Genomic DNA, 16,505 nt, shown 5'->3' on the forward strand with positions numbered 1-16,505 from the left:
GTCCAAGAAGAGAATAAAAAACATCTATACTGAGGGGCTATAATTGATCATTCAGCCTCCAAATGAGTCCAGACAGATTTCTGGCTGATGAGGGCCTTCTGATATATAACCTGCTTTAGAGATTTAAGGCTACAGGAAGCATTACTGAACTGATCTCATGATCATTTCCAAGATGCTGAGCAAGGCTAGGCCATGGATTTGAGCTGTGTTCTTACACACAGCAGAGTAAAATTATATTGGTAACCATGAGAAGGTATCACTTTGTGCGCTTATATTAAGCTTTTTACTCTAAACCAAGTCTCTGTACAATTGCAGTTGTCTAAATTGTGGGCTTTTGTGTTAATTGTTGTAGCCGAAAAATTTTCATTCTTGGGCCTTCCCATCACGTGCCCCTTTCCCGATGTGCACTTTCCAGTGTGGACATTTATAGAACACCTCTGTATGATCTCCGAATTGACCAAAAGAGTAAGTGCATGATGATAAAGCTTACATCTTGAAGATTGCTGAGGCTTAAGTATTAACTGTGGTACTGCAGTGCTGAGGACTCTCTTGTTGGTCTCTTGGTTGCTTTTAAGTGGCATGCAGGTAAAAATATGTTTTGACTGCAGTGAAAGCTAACTTCTGAAAGATCCTGGGTGGTTGCAGGCACTGCTATATTGTAACCTTAATCTCTCTCTTGCTTATGCAAGCAAAGAATTCTCAGCCTTTGATTGTCTTTTCCATTATGAGAATGTGCCTCTTGGACAAGTGATGTTTAAAAGGGATCGCAAAATTTAAGAGTGTTACTTTTGAATAACAGTCCTCTGCATACCTGCTCCATTATTCTGTGAAGTAGTCTGAAAAAAAGATAGTGCTTTAGTTGGTGTGAGTTTCTTTCTGGTAGAGGAATAATAGAGGAACAAAAAGCTGCTTTTATTTGGATGCATTATTGCATGTGACCTTTTTGTTTTAAAAAAACTGGCAGAGTACCTACAGAACTTATACACTGTCAGTCCACGAAATGCCAGTCTTTCAGACTAAGCTTGAAGGTGCAATGAAAATACATTTGTTTTGACTTTCATGTGTTGTGAGGTATACCTAAATAATACGGTATCTTTTTCAGAAGGGCTAATTAGCACAGATATATTGCTATTCTGTCACAACTGTGATTAAGCAAGCTAGTTCAGACTTTCTACATAATGCCTGCAGAAATTTCCTTAGGTAACAAATGTTTTGGTTTCTGTAGAACTCCTTTATGGAGTGGAGAAGGAGGCACAGCCCTACATCAAATTCTTCATCCAGTGGAGAGTTTTGGAAATGTAGAGATGACTCTGCACACCACCAAGCGCACTTGAGAGTAGAAAAGATAACTTATAAACGTGGGTTACTTAATCAGTTTTTACTGTCTCTAGATTTCATGATTCAGCTGGTAATGAACTGTATTAAATAGTAACATATCCAGCAATGGGTCAGCTGATCAGCAATTTTTATATATATATATCTCTTTATTTTTTTAAAAGCATATGATGGTGTAGCTTGTGAAAATAAGAATTCAGTGACTGAGCAAATGCATGCATATTTTCAAATGTGTTTTGTTGGTGTTACTTATATTTTGTGTCATAACTGGAAATATTCTGTATACTAACAAGGTGAACTGGTTAATAAAATAAGTGTTTTAAATCTGAATCAATTATGTTTGTATCCGAATGACTTGAACATAATTTTAATCCTGAATTTAATTTGAAAACAAGTGATTTATGGTGATGGCCCTTGGAAGCAAGTAATTCATTATAGTGGGCTTCTTCTGATACAGATGCACTGTAGGCTGCTTTACAGTATTGTTTTGGTTTTTTTTAAAAAAAAAAGCAACAAGTAGTGATAGTTAATCTTTCATTCATTTCAGTTTATGGAGAACTGTGGAAGACTGGAATGTTTGAGCGTATGTCCCTACAGACAGATGAAGATGAACACAGTATTGAAATGCATTTGCCTTATACTGCTAAAGCCATGGAAAGGTACTAGGGCTAATTAGTTATTCTACAAGAATGGACATTATGTGCATTAAATGTTTGAACCACATGTGAAGTGCAGTAGGAAGTAATAATATCCTTTATGGTATATGGTGTGTAATACCCATACCTCCACACCCCCTAGTAAAAATTCTGAGGGGTAGAGGATCAGAGACTAGGTGTAGTTGCTGTAATAGAAACAGTGAGTGGAGCAAACACTTGAATGATGAAATTGCAACACCCCTTACAAACAAGTTTATATGTTTATTAGACATTCTTTCATGAGTCTTTTCTCAATGGCTGATTTTTTATTTATTTTTAATTTTTGCAAGATGTCTCTGAAAGTTCAAATACTAGTAGGTGTTTTCTGTGGTATTTTAAGTTTGTTTGGAGCCTTAATGCTAGTTTTGAAATCAGGGTTCTCTTTGCATCTGCTATTTCAGATGAATACTTTGAGTAATTTTTCTTTTAAGGTGATTATATTTTTGTCAATTTGTGGTGTGTTCTCCCTCTTTTTTTTTTTTATTTAATTCAGGGTTTTTTTTTAATTTTCTTCCATAGTACTTGTAGTTTTCCCTGGAGTATCAATCTACATCTGGGTGCTATCTTGAGCATTTTCGTATATGTTGGAAAATTACCCAACATCTGTACAGTATCTATACAGGGAGAATTTTGTTCTTACTTTTATTGCTGGTTTCATTGTGTTTTGTCTTTTTGTTTGCCTGGTGTTTTCACTTTGCAGCAAAGACAAATACTGTTTGGGGGGGAAATTGGTTTCTGAAATGAAAGTAGTTTCAAGTTTTAAAACAACTTCCTAGTATGACCTTTCCAAATTAACTGTATCTTCAATTCAATAGTGCCCTTTTAAAGCATTCTGCAATTTCAGTTAGCAAGCCCTGAAAAAAATTCATATATTACTTGAATTACAACCTCTTTTCTTTTGCTTATAAGCCATAAGGATGAGTTTACTATTATTCCTGTGTTGGTCGGAGCACTGAGTGAGTCAAAAGAGCAGGAATTTGGAAAACTCTTCAGTAAATACCTAGCTGATCCTAGTAACCTCTTTGTGGTTTCTTCTGACTTTTGCCATTGGGGTAAGTTTCACATCTCTTCATTATAACAGTATGATAAATATTTTGTAGTGATTTTTCAAATAATGTCTTTTATTAAACACTGAACATTTTAACTTTTGTTAATGTATCTTTGGAACTTAAATGCCTTTGTAAAGCTAAAAAAGTATTTTTTCTTAATTTGGAGCAATAGATTAAAAATAATAATATGGTGATGTGTTTTCAGTGTAGCAGAGGAAATAAATGGTGAAGGTATGTGGGTTTATGTGCATCTCTTTACTGTTGCAATGAAATAAGTGTCTCAGATTTCTTGCTTTTTTCACTCTTCTTTTAAGCACCTCAAAGCAACTTGCAAAACTAATTAGCTAAAATTCACTGGTCATGGCAACATCCCTCTGATGGAAATAAAGTTTAGTATGTTTTACTGCTGGGTAAGATAGCAGATGGGGTATTTATGCAAATTCACCAGAGCTATCCCAGTTCATCTTGGTGGCAAAGCTATAATGACTCCAGAAGCCTTGACTTCTGTCCTGCTTTAATACGTTGTCTTTTAGGTGTGATAATAGCTGGAAAAGGGACTGCTTCAGAAAGATACATTTTGTGTACACAACAGACCTTCTTCCCTTTTTTCTTTGCAATCATTGTTCGACTTAGGAAATTAAGAGCATATTTTACTTGTCTTTGAACTGTGGAATAGGTGGAGGTATACAAGAATGACTGTGGCTAATGAACCATCTTTAACTGCTAATTGAATTATCATGAACTTTTTCTTCATTTACTGTGGAAATTGCTGTGCACGCAGAAGTAGCCTGTGTCCAGGGTTGACTTTGTCAAGAGGGATAGTAAAATGAAATGTTGCTTTACTTTTGAATTTATTGAATTGCATTTCAAGGCAATAGCAGGCAATAAGTGATGCTGCAGTGTCAGTTCTGTGTAGTAGGTTTTCATTTAGGGACGTAGCTGCCTGTCATGTACTGTTCACTTCTGGGCTGCTACTTTGATGAATGTCCTAGAAATTTACTCAGTGGAGCTAAAAGGTATAAAATAAATGAAGATTACTGCTTCAAAAATATTAGAATTTCAATTATTTAGTAAGTAGTAGGGAGTGTTTTAGCTACAATTTTTCCCTTTTTTATTTTATACATGATTTTTGTTTCAAGGTCAGAGGTTCCGTTACAGTTACTATGATGAATCCCAAGGAGAAATTTATAGATCCATTGAGCACCTAGATAAAATGGTAAGTTTTCAGATTTGGTGGAACTAACTAACAAATTTCTCCTGTACATTACATTTCTTTGAACACTTTAGAAATTTCTCTAATAAAATATAGATTAGCTATTTTATGGAATGCATATTTTTCCTTTGTTTACCACAGTAACAACTTAGCTGTTGTTTTTACCTAGTGTCCTCCATTGTACTGACTGTGTACAATATACTGCTGGTATAATCTAGTAAGCATAATTAATGAAAATAAATGCATGTTTGCCTACCTAAAATGCCCTAGTGTAATGCAATTCCTGTCCACATAACCTTGTATGTTTTCAAGAGACAATAAGAATGATGAATTTAGTATTGCGGTAGTTGAGGCCTGATAGCTACGATAGCTGCATATTGAAATGGCACTGGGATTATGCTCATGGTTTGAGCAACATCCCTTTGAGGGGGAGAGGCTCTAGGGGTTTGTGCTGGTCAGGAGAACAGGAGTCACTGTTCCTTGGGCATAGTTTTCCCCCAGCCCCTTGCTCTGTAGTAGGTGGTGGGAAAAAGCAGTAGGACCACACTTTGGTCTGAGTTTGGCAAATGGCTGAAAGCAACGCTAAATACATAAAGATCATGATGTCAATTATTGGTCATTTTCTTTGCCATCACAGGAGCCAAAGATTTCTTTTTAAATGAAAAAAACGTGTTAACATTCAAGACTATAGTTAAGGCACAGAATAGAAGTAATTCTTCTTGAAATAAGTAACCTTAAATTTGTTATGAAACTGTTGGGATAATTTCTGTAAAATATGTTAGAAGAAAGAACTTTTGTTATTCAGAGCATGTTGTTTTTTTTTCCTTATCTTGAAGAAATAAATCCTATCCGCTGGAGAGATCTCTGGAGATTTTTGCTTTGGTATCCATATTGAATCTCTTTGTTTTTCTACTATTCATTGCTGGAATGGAAACAGTAAATAACTTGCCTTCATTCTTTCAATCCCAATTTTAATAGTTCTTGTTGTCAGTTGAGAGGTTTCTTTTTAAAGTCAAGTGTTTTTGTACAGAGTTCCAGGGTTTGCAGCTCTAAGTGTTTTTTTCCAGGAGAGCAGATTAAGGTGCATTAGCTAACATTAGTTTCTCTTTATTAATTTCTGTGGTGAAAGCTTGTAGAAAGACTGGACTTTGGCATTTAATTACTTTTAGTGAATACACTGCTGCACCTACTCTTTCTTTTGGAAGTTATTCAGCCAAAAGGAAATGAAATTTTTTTTGTAACATTGAAAATGTTGTCTACTATTTAATAAATATTAAAATACTTTTTCAATCTCAATTTTAACTGGAAAACATGCCGTGTAGCAGGAAATGGTGGTTATTTTTTGCCTGTTTATATCATGCCTTATATGAACACATGACTCCATGTTCAAACTCTGTACAGAATGGGTTTTGTTTTCCATGAATTTCAGAAATTTCCTTTTAGCAGTACTGTGGGTACACTAGGGATGCTATCCATCGTGCCACAACGATCTCCCTGTCATGTTTCTTCCAGCTTTTGGAAGGAGTTTATTCAGTTGTGTGCGTGTCCCACTTGGATACTTCTTGTTTCCTTAGATAAGTACTGAATTTTTTAAATTGTATTGTTGTAGCCACTAGGCCTCTCCACAGAGAAAATAGCATTAAGATAGAGACAAAACTGTATTAAAGCCATCAGAGGTCTTAAATTCTGTGATTACTGGCCCAATAATTTAATTGGGTCTAACTGGAAAAGCAGCTGACTGAGAGCTTTGTAAGCAGGAAGATATTGTGAGTTAAGATGAAATTACTCTTCCTTAGAAATGCCTGTGTGGGAATACAACAGGCTCTTCCTTATTTAAAGTGAACCTTAAGTACAAGCGTACAGTGATTTTCCTAGGTAGTGCATAGCAGTGCTAAACACTTAGGGTATTGAAGATTTGCTAACTTGGTAACTACTGTGAGAAATTTTAAATCAGAACCCTTAGAATCCAGCATAAAAAAAAAAAAAAAAAGTAAATCTTGCTGGGCAGCCACTGACTTCTCCATGGTCGCTCCTGGTATGACTGCTTTGTTATCCTGGAGGTACCACAGTGCACCTTGTGAAGGGACAGTGAAAGGAGTAAACAGCCGCACAGTTAGCAGGGGTACCTCAGGGAAGAATCCTCAAATGAAGAGTTATAATTGAGCAGCTGATGTGCAATATTTTGTTTGTATATCACAACCTGATACCTACCATCTTTTGAAATAAAAGTGGAGGAGTATTCTGTAAGATGTCATTGAAGGATAATTTTTTTTTTATGATGGCTAGCCAGAAAATGCAGGCTGCTCGCTTCAATCTTCAGTGCCAGACTGCTCATTTTATCTATTTGTGAAACCTTATGCCTCACTTGAGTCAACAGGATTCAGTTACCAAAATGCTGAAGGGGAAGGATAATGCAGGCGCTGAGGAGAGCTGAGCAGGAACAGCCAGCAGTTGTTGTGCAGGGGCTGTGCCCAGCACTGGTGGCTTCTCAGGTGGCTCTGATGACCTGCTGAATTCTGGTGGCTTCTGCACTGCTGCACCTTCCACAGTGCTCCAGCCTGGGAAGGCTTCTTAGCTTGGACATAATGCAAGACCATGACTCTCTGCCCAGCCAGTAATCTTCCTCTTGGTTAGGGTGGGTGACTCACCCACACAAAGAGTGCTGGACTGGCTAGTGCGAAGCCCAAGATTGTTACTACTTCCACAAGTGTGATACTAGTTTATATTTATTTTAAGTGTGAAGAAACAGCTGAATTAACTGATGGCAAAACCAGCCAAAGGAGTATGGGATTATAGTATAAAACAAACCTGTGAGTTGTTGGTTTGTTTTGTTTTGGGCTTTTTTTGTAAGCTTGTAGATCCTTGATCCTATAGAGGATGACATTTAAGAATGTAGCTGCTTTTAATCATATTTAGTGCACTGTTCTAGGATACTGTAGGTGCTATTTACAGTGTCTGGTTAACTGGGATATGCAATTTCTATGTGGTCCCATTATAACCATGTGATAAACTGCAGAACTGTGTGATGGTTTGCTTTTTTATCATGTGGGTTTTGTTGTGTATTTTAACTCTGTTCTAAACCATGCCTGGCTGACTTTGAGTACTGAAGATAATTAGCTTAATACTTGTACTTTTTAGAAAAATAAAACACAACCTCACAAAAACATTTTGTTTGTTCCTCAACACCATTTTAGAATGAGATGTAAGCTTGGTAGTCTTTGCTACTTTGCCACAAATGCTTTGTCAATCCAAAAGATTGAAAAGCTCTGTACAGCTGAATGCTTATAGGATGTGTTCCATTTCCTATGGATTTTCTCCAGTCTGTGATGTATGGAGCTCTGTTAGCATTTGCTGGGATGAACTGCATAGCTCTGCATGTTTTGCGGTGCTGAACTATGCATTGACATAAGCTTACTAGGCATTCTGACAAATCCATGTCCATTCATTTGAGGCAAATGCTCAAATGCCTCTGCCCAGTATGTTCCAATGACTTACAGCTATAAAATGAGTCTCTCAATTGAGTGACCTTTTTGATTTTTTGAAAAGTCATGAAAGGATTTACAAATGGATAGAATATATTCCTAGGAGCTATTTGATATCTGAATAAAAGTGCTTTATGCATGTTTAGTTTCACTTGAGTGTGTAGTTAAGTTAGGTACTGCTTTCTTTGGCTGTGTATTGATATGTACAGTTTGCAAGTAAATGGATGATTCAAGACATGCTGCTTAAACTTTAGAAATGCAATGGTATCTATGTAATCACTGCTGGTTAGAGAATAGCTGCCTTTGTTTTTTTGGCACTCATTTAGGTTCTGTAGATCTGGAGTGAGTAACAGCTGTAATTACCAGCCAGGGGTCCAAACACCCGCTCCATGACTCTGGAAGAAGCAAGCTCTTGTCTGCAATTGGTCAGCATAGCCTGGTTTTATTTTTCCATAAAATGCATCTCTGTGAATTAATCTGATGTCTGTTTTTTAATTAAAAGTACACAAAGATGGTGCTTATGGTTGCTTTTTTCTAATCCTCCCTGACTCTCCTGGGAATCTTCATTTTCTCCACTGTAAACTGTGATCCAATCTGAGTAATTAGTGTATCTGCCAAATCGGCCAACACCCTTACAGGGTATTCAAGAGGTTTCACTCTTGAGGTGGAGACCTCAGACAGGCTGGCTGCTTCCTGCATAGTGGTTTCTCCTTTTATCACCCACACTTTCCAAAAAGTAGGGGAAGGGGCTGGGACAATTGCTGAAACCTTAGGAGGAATTCTCTCACTTGCTGATATCAACCTCCCTCCCACTGTTCCCATGCAAAGTGTATGGGAAGACCTTCCTATTTCATCAACTTACATGGAAAGAAGCACAGCTATTTGTGATTAGTGAGTGTCTGGAGCTCATTTACCTGGTGAAGGGAATTAATAATTTTCAGAGGAAGGAAAAAGACAAGAGGATGGAGTCTAATACAGGCAAAACAGCAAAGCCACAATAAAACTCAGGCAATAATTGATGTAGTCTTGCTTTAAACTACTTTCATTGTATGTGATCTGTTCTGTGGGATGAAGTGAGAATAGGCAGTATCTAGAGTTGTAGGATTCTTTTTGCTTTTAAGAATGCAAATGTTTATATATGTGGAAGGTTTTGGTTCCCATACATGTGCTCATTTTCATAATATGATTCCATGAGATCATGAGTCTCACTGGAGATGGAAAAAAGGATGTATATATGTGACTGCATCATGTAAGGTGGAAACATCATCTCCTAACTCTCATATTTCTGTCGTGCACCAACTTTCCAGTGCTTTAGAGATGTTCTGGATCTGCTGTTACACTCTAGGCAGATGGCCAGCCTGTGCCCATATCAACTGCCTTGCATGCCTGATGTGTCTAAGATACATTACACTTGCTACATATTTGAATTGCATGTGTGTATATTGATGGTCTGACCAGAGTTTTGGACATCCAGAGGTCCCAGGCAAATTTTCAGCCCAAGCTCTGTTACCAGGGAGAGGGGTTGGAGGCAAAATTTCTTCCTGCTTTGCTGTTTTAGTAAATTTGTCTAGTTATTACTGTACAAAATCCTATGGAAGTAGGGCACCCGTGGAGGTAAGGATCTGCTAGTCTGCAGGAGGAGCTTTTTTAACATGAGCTTCACTGGTATCTGCAAAGATAGATTCACAGATCTGTGGATCATTGACAGCTTTGGAAGCACTCCTGCACTTTTAGCTTGGCAAGGGATGGCAGCAAGACGACTACAAGCTACAGCTTGTGTGCTGAGATTCCCTTGATACCCGTGATACAAAGTAGAGGCTTTTTTCCTCCTAGAGTATTCTGTGTTGTCATAAATGGGTGCTGCGTAGACACCTGCTTACGCATGTGTGAAGTAATCATTGCTATCAATTCTTTTTCAGGGTATGAGCATTATAGAGCAGCTAGATCCTGTATCTTTTAGCAATTACTTGAAGAAATACCATAACACAATATGTGGAAGACATCCTATTGGCGTATTATTAAACGTAAGTAACTGTTGATTTGTTGAAAAATGTAACTTCTAGCAAAATGCTTACATTTGTTTTAAACACAATATTTCTGGAGTATTCCTTAGCTCTAAAATGGCAAGTCTTCAATTAACTTATTTTTCCAAGTGTTCTCAACATAGTCTACAATTTCCATGTCTTGCATATAGACAAATAAAAGTTTTTACAAGGACTGAAGGTTTTCAGTTCTCTAAGGGAGATTGAGGTACTATGTTCCATTTGAATTTCAGTGAAATACAATAATTCACTTGGCCCTAAGTAAACAAACAAATAAATTCTTTTCCTGAAAAAATACATACTTATTCTTTTTAGTCAGTACTTTAGGTGTATATATATACTTTTTTATTATTGCTATTGTGAGTGCCTTTTGATGTCTGGCAGCACATTTGAGTTTTGCAAATATGATGAGAGATTGCATCTGTAAATATCAGTGCAGTGCACTGTTAACTTGGAAATTAACGTCAATGAGAATTGAGATTAACTGGTACTTTCTAGTTGCTTTATTCTGCTTTGGTGATGCAGTGCAGACATAAACCTGGCTTAACTTAGTTGTCTAAATTGGGTCACAGCAGTTTTACAGCACTGCTGGTATGCTGCAGATTTGTCAGATTGCTTGAGTTAATCTCACTGTTTTTTTACTGTAAATCAAATCTGAAACAAGAAGCACATTAACCTTTTTAAAAGGGAAAACTTAATTCATTGGAAATGTAGTCTATATAGAGAATATATAGAGGAACCTTTTGAAGTGGAGTCTAGAAAAGCTTGTATGAGCTGGCAATATTGAGGATGCATGTAGCAACAGTCAGTACTATGACAACTCTGCAAAAATATCCAACTCTTAACTTCAGAAAATTACTAGTTTTTGTAGTGAATCTGAGCTAAATTCTGGTAATTCACTTTTACCAGTGGTCATACTTCAATAAATAATCATGACACATCCTTTTTCCGTAAGGGAAGAAGAAGGAGCTAGAAAGTGTTAATAGTGTGAGGTTTGTTCTGTTACATCTGTGTTACTGTTTAAATTCCCCATGGAACTGAAAACATTGTTTCTAAAGTATTTTTTGTAAGGTTGTTTAGTATTGCTTTATAGAACTCCATGGAGGTACATAGTGCAGTGGGGGGACTGTCAGAGAATGGAACGGCACAGAAATGGGTTAGGTCCACTTGGAGGTGCATCAGTTACGAGAGATGGTGCAAGGACCCCTGGGTGGCCTGTGGACAGGACTGAGATCTAGAAAATACCCTAATTTCACAGATACCTTTTTAAAGCAGCTGTTTTTACTCTCCTCAGGCTATCAACGAGCTCCAGAAGAATGGAATGAACATGAGCTTTTCATTTTTGAATTATGCTCAGTCGAGCCAGTGTCGAAACTGGCAAGACAGCTCCGTGAGTTACGCAGCTGGAGCGCTCATGGTCCACTGAACCGCAGAATGCTCAGGGATGGCACCTGCACACACTCTGTATACGGGGTCCCAGCCTAGTCCTTACAAAGATACAGTCCCTGGTCTTTGGGTATACTGAAACCTCAAACTAATAGAACTCTCTTCTTTTCTAGTAGGTGTAGTCCTTCCTTAGTTTAAACTCATTTAAAAATGCTTTCTTGTTTAGAACAATTGAAGGAAGGCTGGTGTTGAAACATTTTGTGATATTTTTTTTTAATTATTATTATTTTTATTATTTTTCTTTGTAAAAGTAATGGCTATGAAGGCATGGTGGCAGACAGTCCTTACAAATACGACATGTAAAGCATTTACCATATCCTAAATTCGCACTCTTTGCAGACCTGTGCACATGTACTCAGCTTTCAGAATAGTTTTGCAAGTTGTAAACAGATAAAGGGGTGGAAGCTTTTCATAAAAGAAGAAAAAAAGGAAAACAATGCATTTATAAATGATCCTGTATTAGAATATAATAAAACTCCAGTATAGTCAGTTACTACCCGTGATGTACAACAGATATCTTCTATTTTAGTTGCTAATAAAGGGCTACACAAACCAAAATAGTCTGATTTAAACTTATTGCTTTGTGTTCTGTATGTGGCTGCTTGTCATGAACATCCTTTATCCTCAGTTCTTTTGCTTGATAATTCAGCCATTCTGAAAAATACTTTAGAATGTATTTTTTATTCAACCTTTGTTATAACTACTTCATTTACAGATTTTTTTAATCTTAAACCTGCAATATGAGTTCAGCTGTGCAAAACAATTGAAAAAACCTTTTGTATATTCTAATTCTTTTTTGTTTTACAATTATCTATAAAATAGTATATTTTAGTATGGGATACAAATTTGTATCAGAAATACACTTCAATGATTTTTATGTTCAAATTGATTATTAAAGTGAAATAGATCCAGTATTTTTATTTGAAATGACTTAAAATTGAAAACAAACAGTAGCTTGATAATTCTTAGAGTATCTGTCAGCCATTCATAGGCCACAGAAGCCCTACAGTGCTCAGCTCAAGCAGATATTCCTCAAAGATTTGATTGGGAGGGGAAGGTAAGACTTTTCTTTTTAAATTTTTTTATTCTTTATTCTTTGAGTGTGGGTAGAATTGTTTCATGTTATTTAAATGTCATCACATCTTGAGAGTTCTTGAACTTCCTTCTAGCCAAATTATTTGAGTTATCATTCCTGAAGAGTTCCTTTAGTTCTAATAAGATGGCAATACTGGCTCATTATCTAAATAGAGACTTCATTTGCTGATTTTTCACCTGTTGTCAAGCAACCTTCTGGTACTTTCAGCTTTTCTGAGTGGCAGAGGGAATTTCAGAATTCAATTTAGATTGTCTTTGAAAGTTGTGGGACTTGCTGCATGCAAAGTCTTCACCTGAAAGCATACCAGACATCTTGTGTTTTCCTATTAAAATACCCTTTTGCAAACAGGCACTGTTTGCACTACTTCCATTTTCCTTATCACAGTTGCCCACCATTTTAATTGTAACAGGCGGATGCTCCATTTACAAAATGAACTACTTTGCAGATGTTCAGAATCCATCCCAAATGCTAAATTCCTTTGCATTTGTCTCTTCTTTAAGTTGCCTTATTCCTCTGCCTCGTTCTTGAAAAGTTTCAGCAGCAGACATGGAAAACAACTTTCAGCTGACTTTTGACAGACCAGCAGGAGGGCTGTGCAGGTCTAACTGAACTGGTAGCCAGTCTTTTTAAATACTCGTCTGACTGTGCCTTATTAAAAAAGTAGTTTGATAATGAAGATTTTTTTTTTAATCTTTGGTGAATACAAGTTTAATTAGGACTCAGGTTTCTTTCAGTCTTACGTCAAATGCTTATCGTAATTATTGAAACACATAGTTAATTGGAACAGTTAAGTATATACTTTCTCCCTAAGGTAAACTTAGTAATTAGCTTCTGCATAGAATGCCTAAGGTGCATCTTAGTTGTGTGAGACAGTTTTAATAAAAATAAAACATAACTGGAAGAGCTTCAAGGAAATTGGTCAGCCATTTTGCTCAGCACAATGTTATGAAGTATCTTAGAGTGAAAGCACTTCACATGTAAACTGTGTAATGTATTTCAAAATAAAGTTTCTAATTAAAATGGGAATTTCTGTGCCTACTAATAATAAACTGCAATGACAGTTCAGTAGCCCACTCAGAAATTTAAAGCTTTGTGAAATCTACTGTAACTCAGATTTGTTGTAAAACCCCTGTTTGTTTAAAAGCAGAAAACACCTGGCTTTGAAGAACTCAGGGTTTTTGCTCTTTTGGTGGGGTTGGAGGGAGTCTACTTAAGTGCTTAGTTTCATGGTGTGTCAGTTTAAAATGTGTCAGCAGGAAAAGCAAAAAATTTCCTGAAAAGATCTTCACTCAAGATCACCATTTCATTATTTTAGTTTTACAACACATTTTATTCTCACTTCAAATGTATATTTGAATATAGTGTTTTGGACCAAAGAGTGTCTGATTTAGACTATTGACTGTTTACAGTCCTGGTCACTTCTGTGGAGGTTTCATCCTATGCATAGGATGACTGAGCTTTGACCACTCTTCTGGTGCAATACTCCCAGTCAGGGACATGAGTCTCATTTTAAAAATTTTGCCCATGCAGTGGGGTTGGAACTAGATGATCCTTAAGGTCCCTTCCAACACAAACCATTCTGTGATTGTGATTTTGGCATTTTTATAGAGAGATATTCAATGCATGAAGATTAAAGTACTCATTTGTTTTTCCGTTCTCATTCAGATAAGAGCCTTCTGGATTTCATTATTTTTTTTTTTAAATACTGTTTTTGGAAAGTGCCTTTAAAGTACCATCTTCTGAATTCTTAAATCTTCAGGTTAATGTTCTTGACATTTAGACAGAGCAGTAGATTTTCACTGCTTTGGGTTGAATGGGCAGAACAGGGCGAAAGCACAGGCACAAGCATCATTTAACTGCTGGGTGGTGAATGCCTCCCTGGACACCAGAAGCCACCTCTAGCTTAACACCATCTGGGAAGACGTGCACCTGGCAGCACCCAGGTTCTCTCAGCATGATGCCAGTTGGATGAAGCTGCATCAACTCTCAGCCATCCTCACTTCATAATGACTGTTTTTTGGTTTTAAAAATTGTGACTTGAGTGGCTTTGATCCACTGTTGTTTGAACTGAGCTCTTGCTCCAGTGTGGTCTTCTCTTGGAGCCTACAGAAATGTCAAGCTTGCCTGGGCACTTTTAGACCCAGCTCTTGCTGTTTCTCAGACATAGGCTCATTGCTGTGTCTGGGGGGTTCTGGATATTGCTGCAGGCTTTACTTGGGAATTTGGAATTGAAATCTCTGGCATTGAAATGAAGGAGGGGGTTTCCATTTGATGCCTGCACATGGCATTTTCTGGTACTTTGACATGTTTTGGTGGTTTGGATAGGTTTTTTCCATTTCACATTTGTCCCTTTCCCCTTATTCCCTCAGGAAAAATGCTCTCCTCTGCATCAAAGGGGGCTTGCTTTAATTAACATCAGTCACCAAGATTTGCAGTTATTTCTTCAGGCGGAGCCATGTGCTAACTAGCATCTGATCTGCTCTCAGAAACAGCCCAGACGATTACATTCATGGAGAAATGTTTAAATTCCCTTGTATGGGTGACCTTTTGCTTTCCTATTTCTGTGAGAAACTTTCTGACATTAAGCCTTCAAGCTAGCCTATGAAAAGATAGATCTTCAGTGTGAAGACAAACTGAATTTCAGGATCCAGTTTAGTGCACCCCGAAGACATGAGATCTTTTGGTGTGGGGCCCACAGTGCAGCCAGATGGATGGCCTTTTCAATAGATGCTTGCAAAACATGATTTGGAATTGGTCTGTAGGGATGAACTGCCTTAATTCTTTCAGTGATGCAAAATCTATTGCCTCTATTCTAATTGTCTCTAGAGCTTTTTTTTAAAACATTTATTTTTCTTATTTGATTTTGCCTAATTCTGAAACAATGTGTCCATGCATACTGCAGACAACTTCCAGATGCCTGGTGTCATTTTGGCATGATCTTATTCCAACGTTAGCTGACAACTCAGCATTGGCTTCTTCCTGTCTTGTTTGGTATTTATTTATTATGTGCATCCCTAGTGCCAGGATGTGAGACTCTCATTGCTTATACCCCAGGAATGAAAATGCCATGGTAGTGCTATCTCTTAATTTGGAAAGAGATTATGTCAGTTTGTTTGCTTGTATGTTTTGGTTTTGGTTGGTTGCAGGGGTTGTAGAGGCTTGGATCTTTTTGGAAAAGGCAGAGAGATAAGGAGAGTGGGCATAGATGTGGAAGAAAATGGTTTATTTTCCAATTGAAAGTCAGCAACTGTTCTGCTACTCTGCTTGGGAGCTGACATGCTGCAAAATAGTGCCCAGCGCAGCTATGGTCTCGGTGCAGTGGTGGGCAGGCTTTTACTGGTACTTCAAAGAGAAAAAATGGAGATCCTTTGTCAAGTGTAGCTCAGTTTTTTGAGGCTCAAGGGTGAGAATCCTATGCTGACATCCTTAAATTCCCCTTAAAGGGAAATAAAATTGTCTTGGCCTTTATGTAAGAGTGACAGATGGACCTTCACACCCCCAGCTTTCTAAGGTGACATGTTTGGTTCTCTGTGGATGTAAGAGAAGAAACTAATTATCTCAGCCTTGTGATTTCCATTGACGCTAATGTAAAATATGTATTCCCTCCCAACAGTTTTATACACCTTTTTCAAAGCTTGTGAAACCAAAGTTACTTTATTACTGTTTTCAAACAAAAATGTATCCTAATTTGAGTAGTTATATATAAATCCTATTACAGAATTAGCTAGGGCTTAAAATCTGCTTTGAGTGAAGCCTGTAACAAAACTAGACTTCAGTGATAGAGTATCTGCTTGGTATATAACAAAGACCTAAATTACAAGACCTAAAACATTGTGTGAAGTATTAAACACTCCAGGAACTCTGAGAACCTAACTTCTTGGAGTTACTTTTTTTCTCTAGTTATTTTTTTAAAAATGAGCAATTACTTTCTGAGCCTGTGACTGCAGATTCCCAAGACTGAAAGCAGCAGTGCTCTTGGGTGAAGCCCTTTCTTAAGTAAAAAGTGTTTATTATATTTTTCTGCTGAACTCTTGCAGCATAAAGAGGGGTATTATCATCTTAGTGCCTGGGACACAGAGGCTTGACTGAGCTGCCAGGCTGCACGGGCAGGTAGGTAAAGGTGTTCCCTGGGGTGTCTTGGCTGATA

At 37.3% G+C, this 16,505-nt stretch overlaps 1 protein-coding gene across 2 annotated transcripts in view; it reads left to right on the forward strand.

Moving 5' to 3' along the window:
* Positions 1 to 11,820, forward strand: part of MEMO1 (mediator of cell motility 1) — a 28,579-nt gene extending 16,759 nt beyond the window's left edge. For both annotated transcript variants that reach the window (XM_051614170.1, XM_051614169.1), the window contains exons 4-9: positions 353 to 465; positions 1,883 to 1,994; positions 2,940 to 3,082; positions 4,219 to 4,295; positions 9,694 to 9,798; positions 11,111 to 11,820. In XM_051614170.1, the coding sequence (XP_051470130.1) occupies positions 353 to 465; positions 1,883 to 1,994; positions 2,940 to 3,082; positions 4,219 to 4,295; positions 9,694 to 9,798; positions 11,111 to 11,242 (682 nt within the window). In that variant the 3' untranslated portion in view covers positions 11,243 to 11,820. The remainder of the gene's footprint in view (positions 1 to 352; positions 466 to 1,882; positions 1,995 to 2,939; positions 3,083 to 4,218; positions 4,296 to 9,693; positions 9,799 to 11,110) is intronic.
* Positions 11,821 to 16,505: the final 4,685 nt, after the last annotated feature.

This window comes from Apus apus, chromosome 3 (genome assembly GCF_020740795.1).
Source record: "Apus apus isolate bApuApu2 chromosome 3, bApuApu2.pri.cur, whole genome shotgun sequence".
Taxonomy (NCBI): Eukaryota; Metazoa; Chordata; class Aves; order Apodiformes; family Apodidae; genus Apus; species Apus apus.